Raw genomic sequence first — 12,401 nt, 5'->3', positions numbered from 1 at the left:
GTCTTAAATATTTAAATATACCTCCTGTGGAAACCATCTATCCCAAATATGAACCAGTGACAGCTCGCCCTGGGAGTGTGCTGGAGACGGTGTGTAGACATTGTGTTAACGTGTTCATCAGGCTCCGGGCCCAGCTTTTCTGGGACCACTGGGCTGCTCAGTGGGATTATCAGACCGGAGACTTCCCACTTGGCGCCTGTGGGGCAGTTACACTCAGATTGGCCCCGGCCAGCGTGGTGGGACTCAGGAGATCCCTGGTGCCAGGCCTGCCGGGGCCGGTGTGACTCTCAGAAGAAATGGCGAGTGTGTGGGGGCAGCCCTAGATGCTCTTCACTTTGGTACTTTCACCTTGGGGGTGTTGGAAGGGGTGACACTGGGCAGTCGGGGCCCTGGAGGCCACCTTCTCCTCCAGCCCTGGGGCCATTCTGGAGGTAGAGAAGTGCCCCCCAGCCAGCCTCCCGCGCTGCCCCTCCCTGTGGAGCCCAGCCCTCCACGGGGTCTGCTGCCCTGAAAAAGCATACCCCAGTGCCCACTCAGCACTGCCGCGACTCTGAGCAGACTCGGCCTAGAAAGCAGGGGAGGCCAGGGTGGTTGGGGGGCACCCAGGCCTCTCAGCAGCAAGCTGAACAGCTCAGGGGGACTCTCAGAACCCCGGTCTCTTCTGAAAAAGGCCCACCTGCAGGTGGGGACCCCCAGGGAGCCACTGTGAGGATCGGGCCCCGGGCCGCCCACCCCTTCCTTGCTGTAGGGTCAATGGCTGGGGGGACTGGTTTCTGGAAGCTCCTTCTCCACAGGGTGAGACAGCGCCATGACAGGCCAGCGCTGAGCTGGCACGGAACTGCTGGGTGTGCTCAGTCGGGACAGATGCCCGGGCAGCATGGACACCGTAGTCGAGGGGAGCTTGCGAGGGCTGCCCGGGATGGACAGAGCCCTGGGAGGCCAGGACGGGGTCAAGGCAGCTTTCAGCAAAGCCTGACGGGGCGGGGGATGCACCTTGGGTGCCTCGGTGGCAGAAGGTCAGCCACGCCGAGGCCCACACCTCGGAGAGTTCCATCGCGCTGCAGGTGAGGGTCTGTGGGCGGGTCACGGGTGGCCCCACCCAGTGCCCTGTGCACACGGGCAGCCAAGCAGAAGCAGGGGGGTCTAGGGCATCCCTGAGCCCAGCGTGAGAAGGATGCAAAGTGTACCTAGGGAGTTAGTTTGCCTTGAGAGGAGAGTCGGACCCAACTTCTCTTCGCCCCACACCCTCCTCCCTCCACTCTTCCCTCTCCACCACGCACTCCTCTCTCGCTCGGGCCTGCTTGCTCTGCATTTCCTGCCGCACTGCCTGTTCCTGTCTGCCTGGCTCTGGCTCTGGCTCGGATCTGGTTCTCAGTCGCTCTTGTGTCCCCTGACCCCCTCTCTCTCCCTCTCTTTCTCTCTCTCTCCCTCTCCCTCTCCCCGCTCTCCTGCTCTTCCCCTCTTTCTTTCTCACTCTCCCTCTCTTCCCCTCTCTCCCTCTCTCTCCCTCCCCCCTCCTTATCTCTCCCCCTTTTTCTCCCTCTTCCCCTCCTCCTCCTCTCCTCTCTCTCTTCCTCTCACCTCCTCTCTCTCTCTCTCTCTCTCTCTCTCTCACACACACACACACACACACACACACACACACACACACACACACACACACTTCCTAAATCCATTTTTCAGGGAAGATTCTGGGTTTTCCATGCCTTGCCAGCGCATAAGGACAACCATTGTCAAGGAGAGATCGGGACCCTCTGTTGTTTTCTGGGGAGATAGCTGTCCCACGCTGGGCTCACGGGTTCCTCAGGGATGATGAGGGGACAGAGGCCCTGACCCGTCCGCACACCTGGGTCTGGTTTCCCGGCAGTAACGCCAATATTGGGAGCCTCGGCTTTGATGATAGTCGTGCCCTGTTAATGAGAACCTGGGGTCCCCGCCCTGCCCATCTCCCCCTCTGCAGGTGAGGCCTCTGCAGCTGCCGGAGGAAACTCTGAGCCCTCCTTGGCATTTGTTCCAGAGGGGAGGACAGTGGGTTTGTCTCAGGGTTGTGATGCTTCGCTTTGACTCCTGTGTGCCATTGGCGTCGTCTGGGGGTGCCAGGGTACAGTCTGCTGCGGAAGGGCCTGGCCGGGTGCCCCTGCTGAGCATCCACAGAGCTCAGCTCCACCTAGGAACCCTGGCCTTGCCTGCCCCCTCTCCAGGGAGCTCTGATGCCTGCGGCGTCATTCAATTCCCCAGAGCCTGAGGCCCCTGCGGCTGTTTGGGGGTGTGATCCAGGCCTGCCGGCCCTTATGGGATGAGCAAAAGACCCCACTTGAAGCCAGTGAAGAACAGAGAGGCCTCCCCTTGGATGCCACAATGGACAGAGCAAGAGGTCCCTTGTCCCCATGGCTATCTGGCCAAGACCTTCTGCCCAGACTCCGTGGGCTCCTGGGGGCCCCCAGTCTTGCTACCAGCCATTCCCCTGTGGACACAGACTTTTCCCCAGCCTAGACTCGCCTCACCATGCCCCTTCCTGGTTTTCAGAGCTGGTAGCCGTGGTAACGACTGGTCCCAGTGCCCAGTGGCTGGAGTAGTTCTGGAGTCTTCCGTGTGCCAGCCTGCCGCCCCATCCTGGACCCTGGTGGGGAACCGGAGTGGTGGAGCCCCCGTGAGGGAGACGGGCTGGGAGAGACACAGGGCACACAGGGGGCACCCCGGAGGACACTCCTTATTCACAGCCCATCAAGCCTGGAGCTGGGGGGGGGGGACTCTCAAGGCTGACTTACACAGTGTCCCCTAAAATGTGGTGTCTTGCAATGTGTGTCCCTGCGTCCCTCCTTAGATGACCTTTCCCAGATCCCTCTGTGGTTGGCTCACAGCCTGGCTTCTCCCCCAGCCTCAGTGCCCAGGCACTTAGCTGGGGCTGCCTGGCACAGAGAGGCCCTGAGTAGGTCCCACTTATAGAGTCCACAACCAGAAGAGACTGGGGAGAGGGTGAGACATGACTGTCTTGGGGGCACCGGGGCCTCATTAGGAAGCCGCACGACACCCCTCCGGCAGGGAACTGGGGGTTTGCTGCATAAAATGTCAAATTGCAGAAATTAAAAATGTAAATGTGGGCATCTAATTAACCAGTTGACAGCAGTGCACAGCTGCAGGTGACAGTGACTGATTGCCTCTGCCAGCCTCTCTCCCCAGCAGCCGCCGGCCCTCCGGGGTCCCGGTGAGCCCCCAGAGAGAGGAGGGGCTCTCGATGGTCATCCTTCCCTGGCACAAGGGCCCCTGGTGTCCGTGAGGAAGAGTGGGAGAAGGTACAAGAGACTGAACTACTCCTACAGGCCCTGGGCACAGAGCACACGTGGACAAGGGTCCCCCCCCCCGTACCTCTTGCTTTTGCCATCCTCTGACCCTGCCCTGCCCACTTCCACATCTCCACATGCAGTGCTGCAGACGGCTCTATCTGGGGCAGCCCCCCAGGCGCAGATGGATGAAACCCACCACAGATCCCTGGGGCTCCCACACAAGCCCCCACCTGAGGGGAGTGGGGTGTGGGGGCTCCCATTGCTCTTAGGTGCCATCTGCACGGCTCAACTTTCTCTTTTCCTTATGCCCGTGTCTGGCAGGTATTACTCAGACATTGGGAAGATGCCCGCCATCAGCGACCAGGACATGAACGCCTACCTGGCCGAGCAATCTCGGATGCATATGAACGAGTTCAACTCCATGAGCGCACTGTCAGAGATCTTCTCCTACGTGGGCAAGTATAGTGAGGAGGTGAGTGTGTTCTGTGTGGTGCCTGGGGAGGGCCGGGCAAAGACTGGAGAAGACACCCCTGGCTGGAAGCCTCTCTGTGCAGGGGTAATTCCTCACCCCAACCCCAAGACACCCTGCCACCCCTGCAGGATATGGGTGCTGTCTCCAAAGAATGGACTTAAGAAACACCCTACTCTTGCCTCATCCTTCTTGGTATATAAATCAGGCACCTATTTTTTTCTTTTTGTTTTGTTTTTGTATTCTTGTGTCTTCCTTACTCTTCCCCTGATTTTATTTTACTTTGTTTACTTCTCTAATTCTCTTTAAACAAGCACCTCTCCAATCCCACTGGCCGGTTCTATGTATAGTATGGTAAGGTGTAGTAAGGTAGGGGGTGGTTTTTGTATGGTAGGATAGGACTGAGAGGGGAGGGGAGAATAAGGAAGGGTAGAATAGGATTGGGAGGGAAGGGTAGGGTATGGTAGGATAGGGTAGAGTATGGTAGGATAAGACTGGGAGGGAAGGATAGAGTATGGTAGGATGGGGTTGGTAGGGTAGAACTGGGTAGGGTAAGCTAAGTAGGGTAAGGTTGAATGAGACTAGTAGGGCTGCATTTGGAGGGAAAGGCAGGGTAGGGTAGGTAGAGTAGAATAGGGTAGGGTAGGACAGAGCAGGGAAAAGTTGGATAAAACTTGTAGGATAGTATGGCATAGGATTGGGTGGGAAGGGTAGGATAGGGTAGGGTAGAACCCATGAGGTTCTTGGACACTTGGGTGCCTCCCACCCTTCCCCAGTCTGTTGAGCCAAGCTACACATGGGCCCAGCAGCTTCCTGCAGGCATCTCAGTTGGTGCCCGTATCCCCAATCCTCCACCCTGCCTGCACACAGCCTCACACACACACGGACATGCCCACTCACCGTCTCCTTCTGCTTGGTCCTTCCACAGATCCTCGGCCCACTGGACCACGATGACCAGTGTGGGAAGCAGAAACTGGCCTACAAACTAGAGCAAGTCATAACCCTCATGAGCTTAGACAGCTGAGAACCGTCCTCCAGGGTCACCCTGGAGGAGGGACACACCAAGCCGTGCCTCTGTCTAGATTCTCATCTTTACCAAGTGCAAGTTCCGACTGGCCTCAGCAGCATCCCGAGCAGCGCCCCTTCACCCCTTTCTCTTTCTCTCTCCTCTCTCTCTCCCTCTCTCTCTTACTCTCTCTCTCACTGTCTGTCTTTCCTCTCTCTCCACCTTTGTCATCTCAGTCTGACTCTTGCTAGCTCTCTTGCACACTCTCTTGTGCTCTTGCTCTCTCCTTTGTGCTGTTATCTTAGTCTGTGTCTGTCTCTCTCTCTCTCCTCAGTCTGTCTCTCGTTTGCGCTCACACGCTCTCTTTTGCTCACTATCTCGCTCTCTCTTTCCAGCTGTCTCTCTCTTTTCCTTTCTTTCTCTCCCTCCGTTCCGGATCTCCTTCTCTTTCAGTTGCTCTACCAACACCAACACGATTGAACCAAGCCGCCGACCCTCAGTCCGTGCAGGACGGCCAGGTCCACCACCAGGGGCCCTGTTGGGCAGATAGCAGAGAGGCTCGCTCCCGGCTCACCCCACGGCCTCCGCCGTGGGAGGCGGCAGGGCCTGGCTCTGGGTGAGGAGCCCTGGACGGAGGCTGCTTCCGTGCTGCTGGTTCCACTGCGAGATCCCGCACTGGTATCCACGTCGGCCCGGGAAGGGGCGAGGAGCTCAGTATTAACTTCCCTGGGAAGGTGGCTTCCGGCGCTCCCTTCCCACGTGTCCATCTCTGGGGGCTCCTCAGTGGACTGGGCCCCTAGACACAGTGAGAAGAAAGGGGTCTACCTCTCGTCCCCCTCGCCTGGATTGGGCTGTGTGTGTTTGGATGGGGGAACGTGCCTAGGAGCAGCTTCTCACCTGTTTGGCTGGTATGCCGAGACCTCCGCGTCCCCTTCCAAATCTTCTGGAAGGCCTGTTCAGTGCCCGGGGGACACTGCCTGCCCAGCGTCTCCCCCATCTGCAGGAAGCCAAACGGGAGACAGAATCACAGCCGCATTCCAGTTCCACCATGGAGACGCTTCCACCTTCGCATCTGGCCAAGGCTGCAGAGATGGAACCTGGGGGGAGCAATGAGAAAAGAGAGACGCATTTGCCATGGAAGACGCAGGCTTTGCTTTTTTCCATTATCATCCACCTGCCCCCACCCCCACCACACACACACACACACACACACACACACGCACACACACACCGGAGGCCCAAGGAGTCCTGATCATTCTCCTACGTCCAATTCATTGCCCCCACCCCCACCCCAGCCTCCTCGGTCATTGCTCCTGCCAGTGTCCAGCAAGTGTGCAGAGTGCATTCCAGGAGCTACTACCTCCAGCCGTCTCCATGGCTCCCTCCCCAGTGTCCTTCCCGAGAACTCTGCAGAGGGCCGGCCCACAGCCTTCCCTGTGCCCCTGCAGAACTTGGTGCCATCACTATGCAGATGACTGGTCATGGGGCCCCCCCATCCGGACCTCCCACGGGGATTATTTCATCCACATCTCAGCGGCCGCTTTCACCGTCCCTCCTCCTCTCCTCACGATCAAAGAAACCCACTCAAGCACAGCCTCATGCAGACAAACCAAAATGCCAGCTGCACGCAGCCCCAGGCCTGTCGGGCCCGGGAGGCACAGAACAGAGTCTGGAGGACCAGGAAGGGGAAGCGGGAGAGACAGCTGTGCTGACGCCTGGCCTGTCTCCCCTCCTGTCTCCTCTCTGTGGCCAGCGGGGCCAATGGCGAGAAAGAGAGAGAGACACGGGCTGATGCAAGGGTCCGGGACATATTGCCTTGATGGAACCCTAGATATTGGGGGCTAGCCCTGCCCCCCCACAAGCCAGACACTTCCCTCCTGGTGGCCCTGCCATCCAGTCACACACCAGCCTGGGAGACAGGAGAAGCATCATGTGCGGTGGGCTGGGTGGGGAAGAGGGGTGGAGGCGGGGGGGGGGGATCCCACCGTGCTGCCTTCACTCCCCCCCCCACCTCTGCTTCATTCCCTGGCCTCTGTGGAGAGAGGGCAAGGGACCACGTTGTTTTCTGGAAAAGTCTATGGAGCATCACATACTTTGAAGAACCCGAGCCTCGTTGAGTGTGAAGACGTGTGTGTTGTGTGTGTGTGTGTGTGTGTGTATGTGTGTGTGTGTCCCAGGAGGAGGCAGAGAGCTCAGAAAGATTTCTTAGTCCAGGAGGATTCTGAAGCATTTCCTTCTTTGTTTTTTCATTCATCCCGCATCATCAGGGTAACTCCAATCTTGCTTTCTGGGCCCGGTGCTCGTGGCGGGGCGGAGGGGGTCACCTGTCCATAGGAAATCAGGGTGGTTTCTGGCCAAGGCTTGGACTCAACGGGATGGGAGGGGGAGGGGTCAGTGTGCTGGGCGGTGGTGAGCCAGAGCAAGACGGCCACAAGGGGCGTCAAAGACGGTGGATATTGGACAAATCCTGGCCACCAGCCTGGGGGAAAGAGAAGCGAGGTGGGGGTGGTGGGGGGTGAGGTACGTCAAGGGGAAGCAAGCTAACCAAAGGTCTTGGCAAGTGACGTGCTGGGTGAGGCGCACGCATGTTCACCTGGGATGGTGCTCCTTGCTCCCAAGAGGCCCTGGGCTCTGGCAGACCGGAAAGAGGCCGGGGAGGTGGTCCAGGAGGCCCTCACTGGCTCAACTATTTTTTGCACATGTCGGGGAGGGGTGCAGCATGAACGTATTTAACACAGATCGGCTGAATGGAAGCTGTGTGCGTGCGCGCGTGTGTGTGCGTGGGTTTCGACTTATTTTTTTTGTTTTGCACAGTTAGAGGAAAAACTGAACACGCAGAAAAGAAAAAAAAATATTAGACTGTTCTTCTGGTTCTGCTGAAGTTTTTATTTTTTACTGGATTATTATTATTGTTATTATTCCTTGGTCGGTACAGAATTCTTCTCCCCTACGTTTTCGTTCTAGGAGAATTTTCCAACCCCCTCCCCCCGCCCCCCGAGCCATGTCAGGAAGAGGAAATGTGCTCCTCCCCCTCTCTTCATGTCTCCCGGGGGTGAGGGTGGGGGGCCGGGTTTATGGTCCAAGCGCAGGTTGCCTGTTACTGGTGCTGGAGCCTGCTTGGCAGTGGGCAGGGGTGCAGGGGGGGCAGCACCAGAGCCACCCCTTTGCTCACAGATATTCTTTCTTTTCTGTGTGCTCTTCGTTTCTTCCATATGGACTCTTGGCGCACGTGTGGTCTGTTTCGGAGTTAAGACAGGACAGCCTTGTCCACAAGTTGCCGTTTTCCTCCAAATCTTTGCAAACCTCCCCCGGAGTCTGCCCTCTTGGTGGGTGCCAGAGAAGGGGATCTGGCCACCCAGGGGCTCTGGGGGAGAGGGTGCCCCTCAAACCTCACCCTTCCTCTCACAGTTTATGTGTGGGCTCACCCTGCTGTTTAAGGTGGAACCTTTATGTGAGTCCCTGTGTCCTGGGAGAAAGCTGGGACCCCCCAAATTTCCCCCATCACCCCATCTCCAGCCACCGCCCCCACTAGGGTCCTTGGTTCCAGGTCAGTGGGTGACCAGCCTGGTTCAAGTGTTGGGGAAGATGAGCTGCAGGGGGCAGTGGGGGTGAGGGTAGTGGAGGGCTTGCTGGGGTTCGGGATTTAAAGAAGGGATCTATAGAAGTCAAGTCCATGCAGGCTGGGCATCTCCCGGGGTCACCCCCAAGTGTTGCTCTGTCCTCCTTGTCCATTCTTGTCTGGAGAGACCCTAGCATTTCTGGACCTCGGTGGGCTGCCGCTGTGATGGGGGCCAGGGTTCAGCTTCTTCATCAGGAAAATGCTGCTGCTCACCTTCTCTCGAGTTTTCTGAAAACGGGGTATGTGGCAGGCTCAGGTACGGTACCTCCCTCTTCTACCCCCACCCCCCACCCCGCCCCCAGCCAGCCAGTGCCCGGGAGCCTGTGAACAAGGCCCAAGATGAGAAAAGTTCTGAATCCCAAAGTGCGAGGGGGACAGAGCGGGATGGGGGCCCAAGGTGGGGGTGGGGACACAGGAAGGGCCTTGGTCCGCCATCCTTGCATGCCTGGCTTCTGAGTATCCCTCCCGTGCTGAACATGCAGACCTGCCCACTTTAAGTGCAGGCACCTCAGGCCCTCACCACCTCACTCCCCACTATTCCCCCCACCCCACCCTCGTACCCCTCAGAGGACCCCCCAGACATGAATTTCACAGACAAGTTCCACCCTGAGAGCCAGATTCTGCTTCGGTCATTTCCAGAGCCCTTAGCCATCTGGGAGGAGTTGTGGGGGGAGGCGACAGGTGTGTGGCCCCCACTTTGACCTAAGGGGGAGCCTCGCTTTCCCTTCAGTCTCCTCTCTCAGGCTCAAGGCTCCCTTTGATCTCACAGAAGGCAAAGCCCAATACCTACAGCGCAGTGGGCTCCAGGGTTATTGCTCCAGCCAGAGCCTCTTTCCTGCCTCGAGCCAAGAAAGGAGACCCCAGATTGGTCCTTCCAGGATCCCTCTGCCTCTGAAAGCCCTCTGAGAGGCATCCTCCGGGTCCCAGGCCCCCCATGTCCTGGAGTGCACCCCCACCTCCTTCCTGGCCCCTTATGCCTGGTCAAGGAGTCCTCTGAGCTCCTCACCCTCCTATCAGCTCTTAGAGGGGGGGTTCCAGCCCCAGATCCCCTCAACCTCTCCCCTTTAACAACAAAACAGCCCCAGGCAGGCTATTCCTTGCGGGGAGCGGAGGTAGCTCTTGTATTTTTGTTTATATTATTTCTCTAGACCTTGAAAATAAAGAGGGAGCCCCAGGGCGGGTGCCAAGTACAAATCGGTAGCGAGAAAAACCCAAAATCAAAACCTGATTTCCAGCAATGCGTGTCCCACGGTGGTGAAAGAAGGGAGTAGGGTATTCCTGGTTGTGCCCTCCCCCCGCCCCACCCCGGGAAGCACCCCAGCTGCACAGCCCCCCGGACCCACACCCTTCTCCTTCTGCTTCCCACTGTCCCCCTGTCCTCACAGGTGTGCCATATGCAATCTCGCTTTACAGGGTGGGAAACTGGCAGCGCCCCCCCTCCCCCGACCGAGGCCTAGAGGCTGGGGTGGGCCACCACAACACCCCTGCCCCGAACTGCTCCAAGCACAGCAAAATCTCACCAGGACACCCTGCACCTCCAAATCCTTTAGGAACCGCAGGGAAAGCTCTAGGCAGCCGAGACAGACCTTGTTTTATTTCACTCCAAAGCTTTATGCCCCAGGACAATTATTTTTTTATTAGTGGGGGGGGGTGCCTCCAACTTTACAAAAAAAAATTAATAATATGGGACTTAGGGATTGTCATGGTAATCAGTACTCCGTTAGAGTCCCAGTGAAATGCCTTGAGTAGAGGGGAGCTAAATGGACCAAAATAGTGACTGAATATAAAAGAATTTCCTCTTTGTATTGGCAGAGAAAGAGAGGCACGTGGGGAGCTGGGAACCCCCTTTCCAGCCCTGCTATTTCCTCCTGTCCTGTCCAGTCTTGGCCCTCCAGCCGGCCACTGGCATGGCTGAACCACACCTAGTTCTCCGGGGCTTTGCCCAAACCACGGGGACAGTCCCTGAGGGACGACTCTGGTGCTGCAGGACCTGTAACTGCCCAGTGCGTGTGCACACGATGTGGCCTCCGCATGCCCTCGCACGGGGTTCTTTCGGTGGAGTTCTCCCTCCCTTGGTCCACCCACTCAAGCACATCTGGGAAAGGCTCCCTGACCACAGCAGGATTCCCAGTGGGAAAAACCCTGACACATCAGTGCCAAGGACACTTGGGAAACTGGCCGCTTTGCCCACCCTACCTAGGGACCACTCTTCAGGCACTAGTTCCAGAGGGGCTCCCTACGTCTGTGTGTCCTTCCCTCTTCTTCCCTGATGTTCTCGTCAGTTTGTTGGCTCGTGGAACCTTTTGTTCTTTAAAGAAAAAAAAAAAAAAAAAAAGAAAAGCTAGTTTACCTCAAAGAATCTTGTTTCCGTTTGGAAACCAATGACTTTGTGTTGCACGTACACGGTCCTCCCCACCCCCATCCCTCTCTGCCAGGGGTGCCCGAGATCCTTGCTTTTTCATGCGTGGGCTGCAATGGCCAAGAACAGGACCTCCGGGCCAGAGACGGGAAGGAGCAACTAGAGGCAGCTGCCCCCCCTTCCCCCTGGTAGAAATCAGCCTATCTCTTTCAGCAGGGTGCTGCCAAGTTACCATAGCAACCAGCAACTCCAGAGCATCTCAGCAGTCCAGGGGCTCAATGAGCCAAGGAGGTGCCAGGGAGGGGACTCCAGCCTGGTTAGGTGATCCAGAGTGAAGTCTCAAGCGCTAGGGTGCAGCGGAGACCCAGAAATGGGTGAATGGGTGGTTCAAGCTATTGGCTTTGAGTCTCAGAGAGGCCCTTGGGGGAGGTGGGGCAGATCATTCCCAGTCCTGCCCCCACTTCCAGCCCAGCCCAGCTCAGCCCACCCCACCCCACTTCTCTTTCCATAAAGCTCCCACCTTGAACACTGACCCTGTTAGAACCAAGTAAAGCTTATCTTTAGACAACAGTGTTATCATGAGCCTCAAAGACAGGCGGATGAAATCTATTCGAGGAAGAGGGTCTTCTGGTTTTGATTTTAAAAAGAGTATCCTAGTAAGATTTAAAAAAAAATGAAAATATAAACTTTTTAAAAAGGAAACCTGTGCTATTTAAATTGGAGCCCAGTTGTAACTTGGTAAAGGCAAGCTTCTGTACCTTTGTTATAATTAATTGTATACCTGTGTATGTAAATATAAGGCATTCCTATTTTGCAGTTCAGAACAAAAAAAAACTATTTGTAATATAGAATAAAGTTTATTAAAAAATAATAAAAATGCAGTCTGAAAATTGGGTCTTTCTTTCTGTGTGACTGGCCAGACATGGAAGGACAGTTGAGAAGTGTAAGCAGGAGAAAAGACCGCACCAGGGGCTTGGAGTGTGTCAGGGGCTGATCAGGGCTCCAGGGTCTAGATCAAAGTTTCCCAACTGGCAATCATGTGACCCTGTGGGCCCCCAGGATATTCTTTTTTGTTTGTTTGCTTTAATTTTTTATTTTATAAGGTAGTTCACAATATCTGGTTACATTTAATATTCAAGCACCAATCCTACCACCATGATATGACACCTTCCCACCACATATTTGGGGTGTTTTCATCCCAAGCCTTGTCCCAACCAATCCTTGTCCCAAAGCACAACTGAAGTAATATATTTTGTATTGTTTGTTATGAAAAAATGCTGAAAATGCTACGAAAAAAGTATCTATAAAAAAAACAGTGTGAGGATTGTTCTATTTTGGCAGAGGCCATTAAGACATTCTTTAGGATATCACTAACATGTTAAAAGTTGAGTGATGGGGGCTGGAGTGATAGCACAGTGGGTAGGGCGTTTGCCTTGCACGCGGCCGTCCTGTGTTCAAACCCCAGCATCCCATATGGTCCCCTGAGCACCGCCAGGGGTGATTCCTGAGTGCATGAGCCAGGAGTGACGCCTGTGCATTGCTGGGTGTGACCCAAAAAGCAAAAAAAAAAAAAAAAAGTTGAGTGATGTACTTTCGCATTTATATATCTGAAAATTTGTATATATGCATACATATATTTCCCTCTATGATTGGTTGCCTACTAT

General features: G+C 55.9%; 1 protein-coding gene across 1 annotated transcript in view; it reads left to right on the top strand.

The window, feature by feature from the left end:
• Positions 1-10,718, top strand: part of PLXNA4 (plexin A4) — a 437,848-nt gene extending 427,130 nt beyond the window's left edge. The window contains exons 31-32 of the mRNA XM_055136802.1: positions 3,606-3,756; positions 4,682-10,718. Coding sequence (XP_054992777.1) covers positions 3,606-3,756; positions 4,682-4,777 — 247 coding nt within the window. The 3' untranslated portion in view covers positions 4,778-10,718. The remainder of the gene's footprint in view (positions 1-3,605; positions 3,757-4,681) is intronic.
• Positions 10,719-12,401: the final 1,683 nt, after the last annotated feature.

Source organism: Sorex araneus, chromosome 1, assembly GCF_027595985.1.
Source record: "Sorex araneus isolate mSorAra2 chromosome 1, mSorAra2.pri, whole genome shotgun sequence".
Classification (NCBI taxonomy): domain Eukaryota; kingdom Metazoa; phylum Chordata; class Mammalia; order Eulipotyphla; family Soricidae; genus Sorex; species Sorex araneus.
The sequence above is the reverse complement of the archived record's forward strand: the minus strand, read 5'-3'. Positions and strand labels throughout refer to the sequence as shown.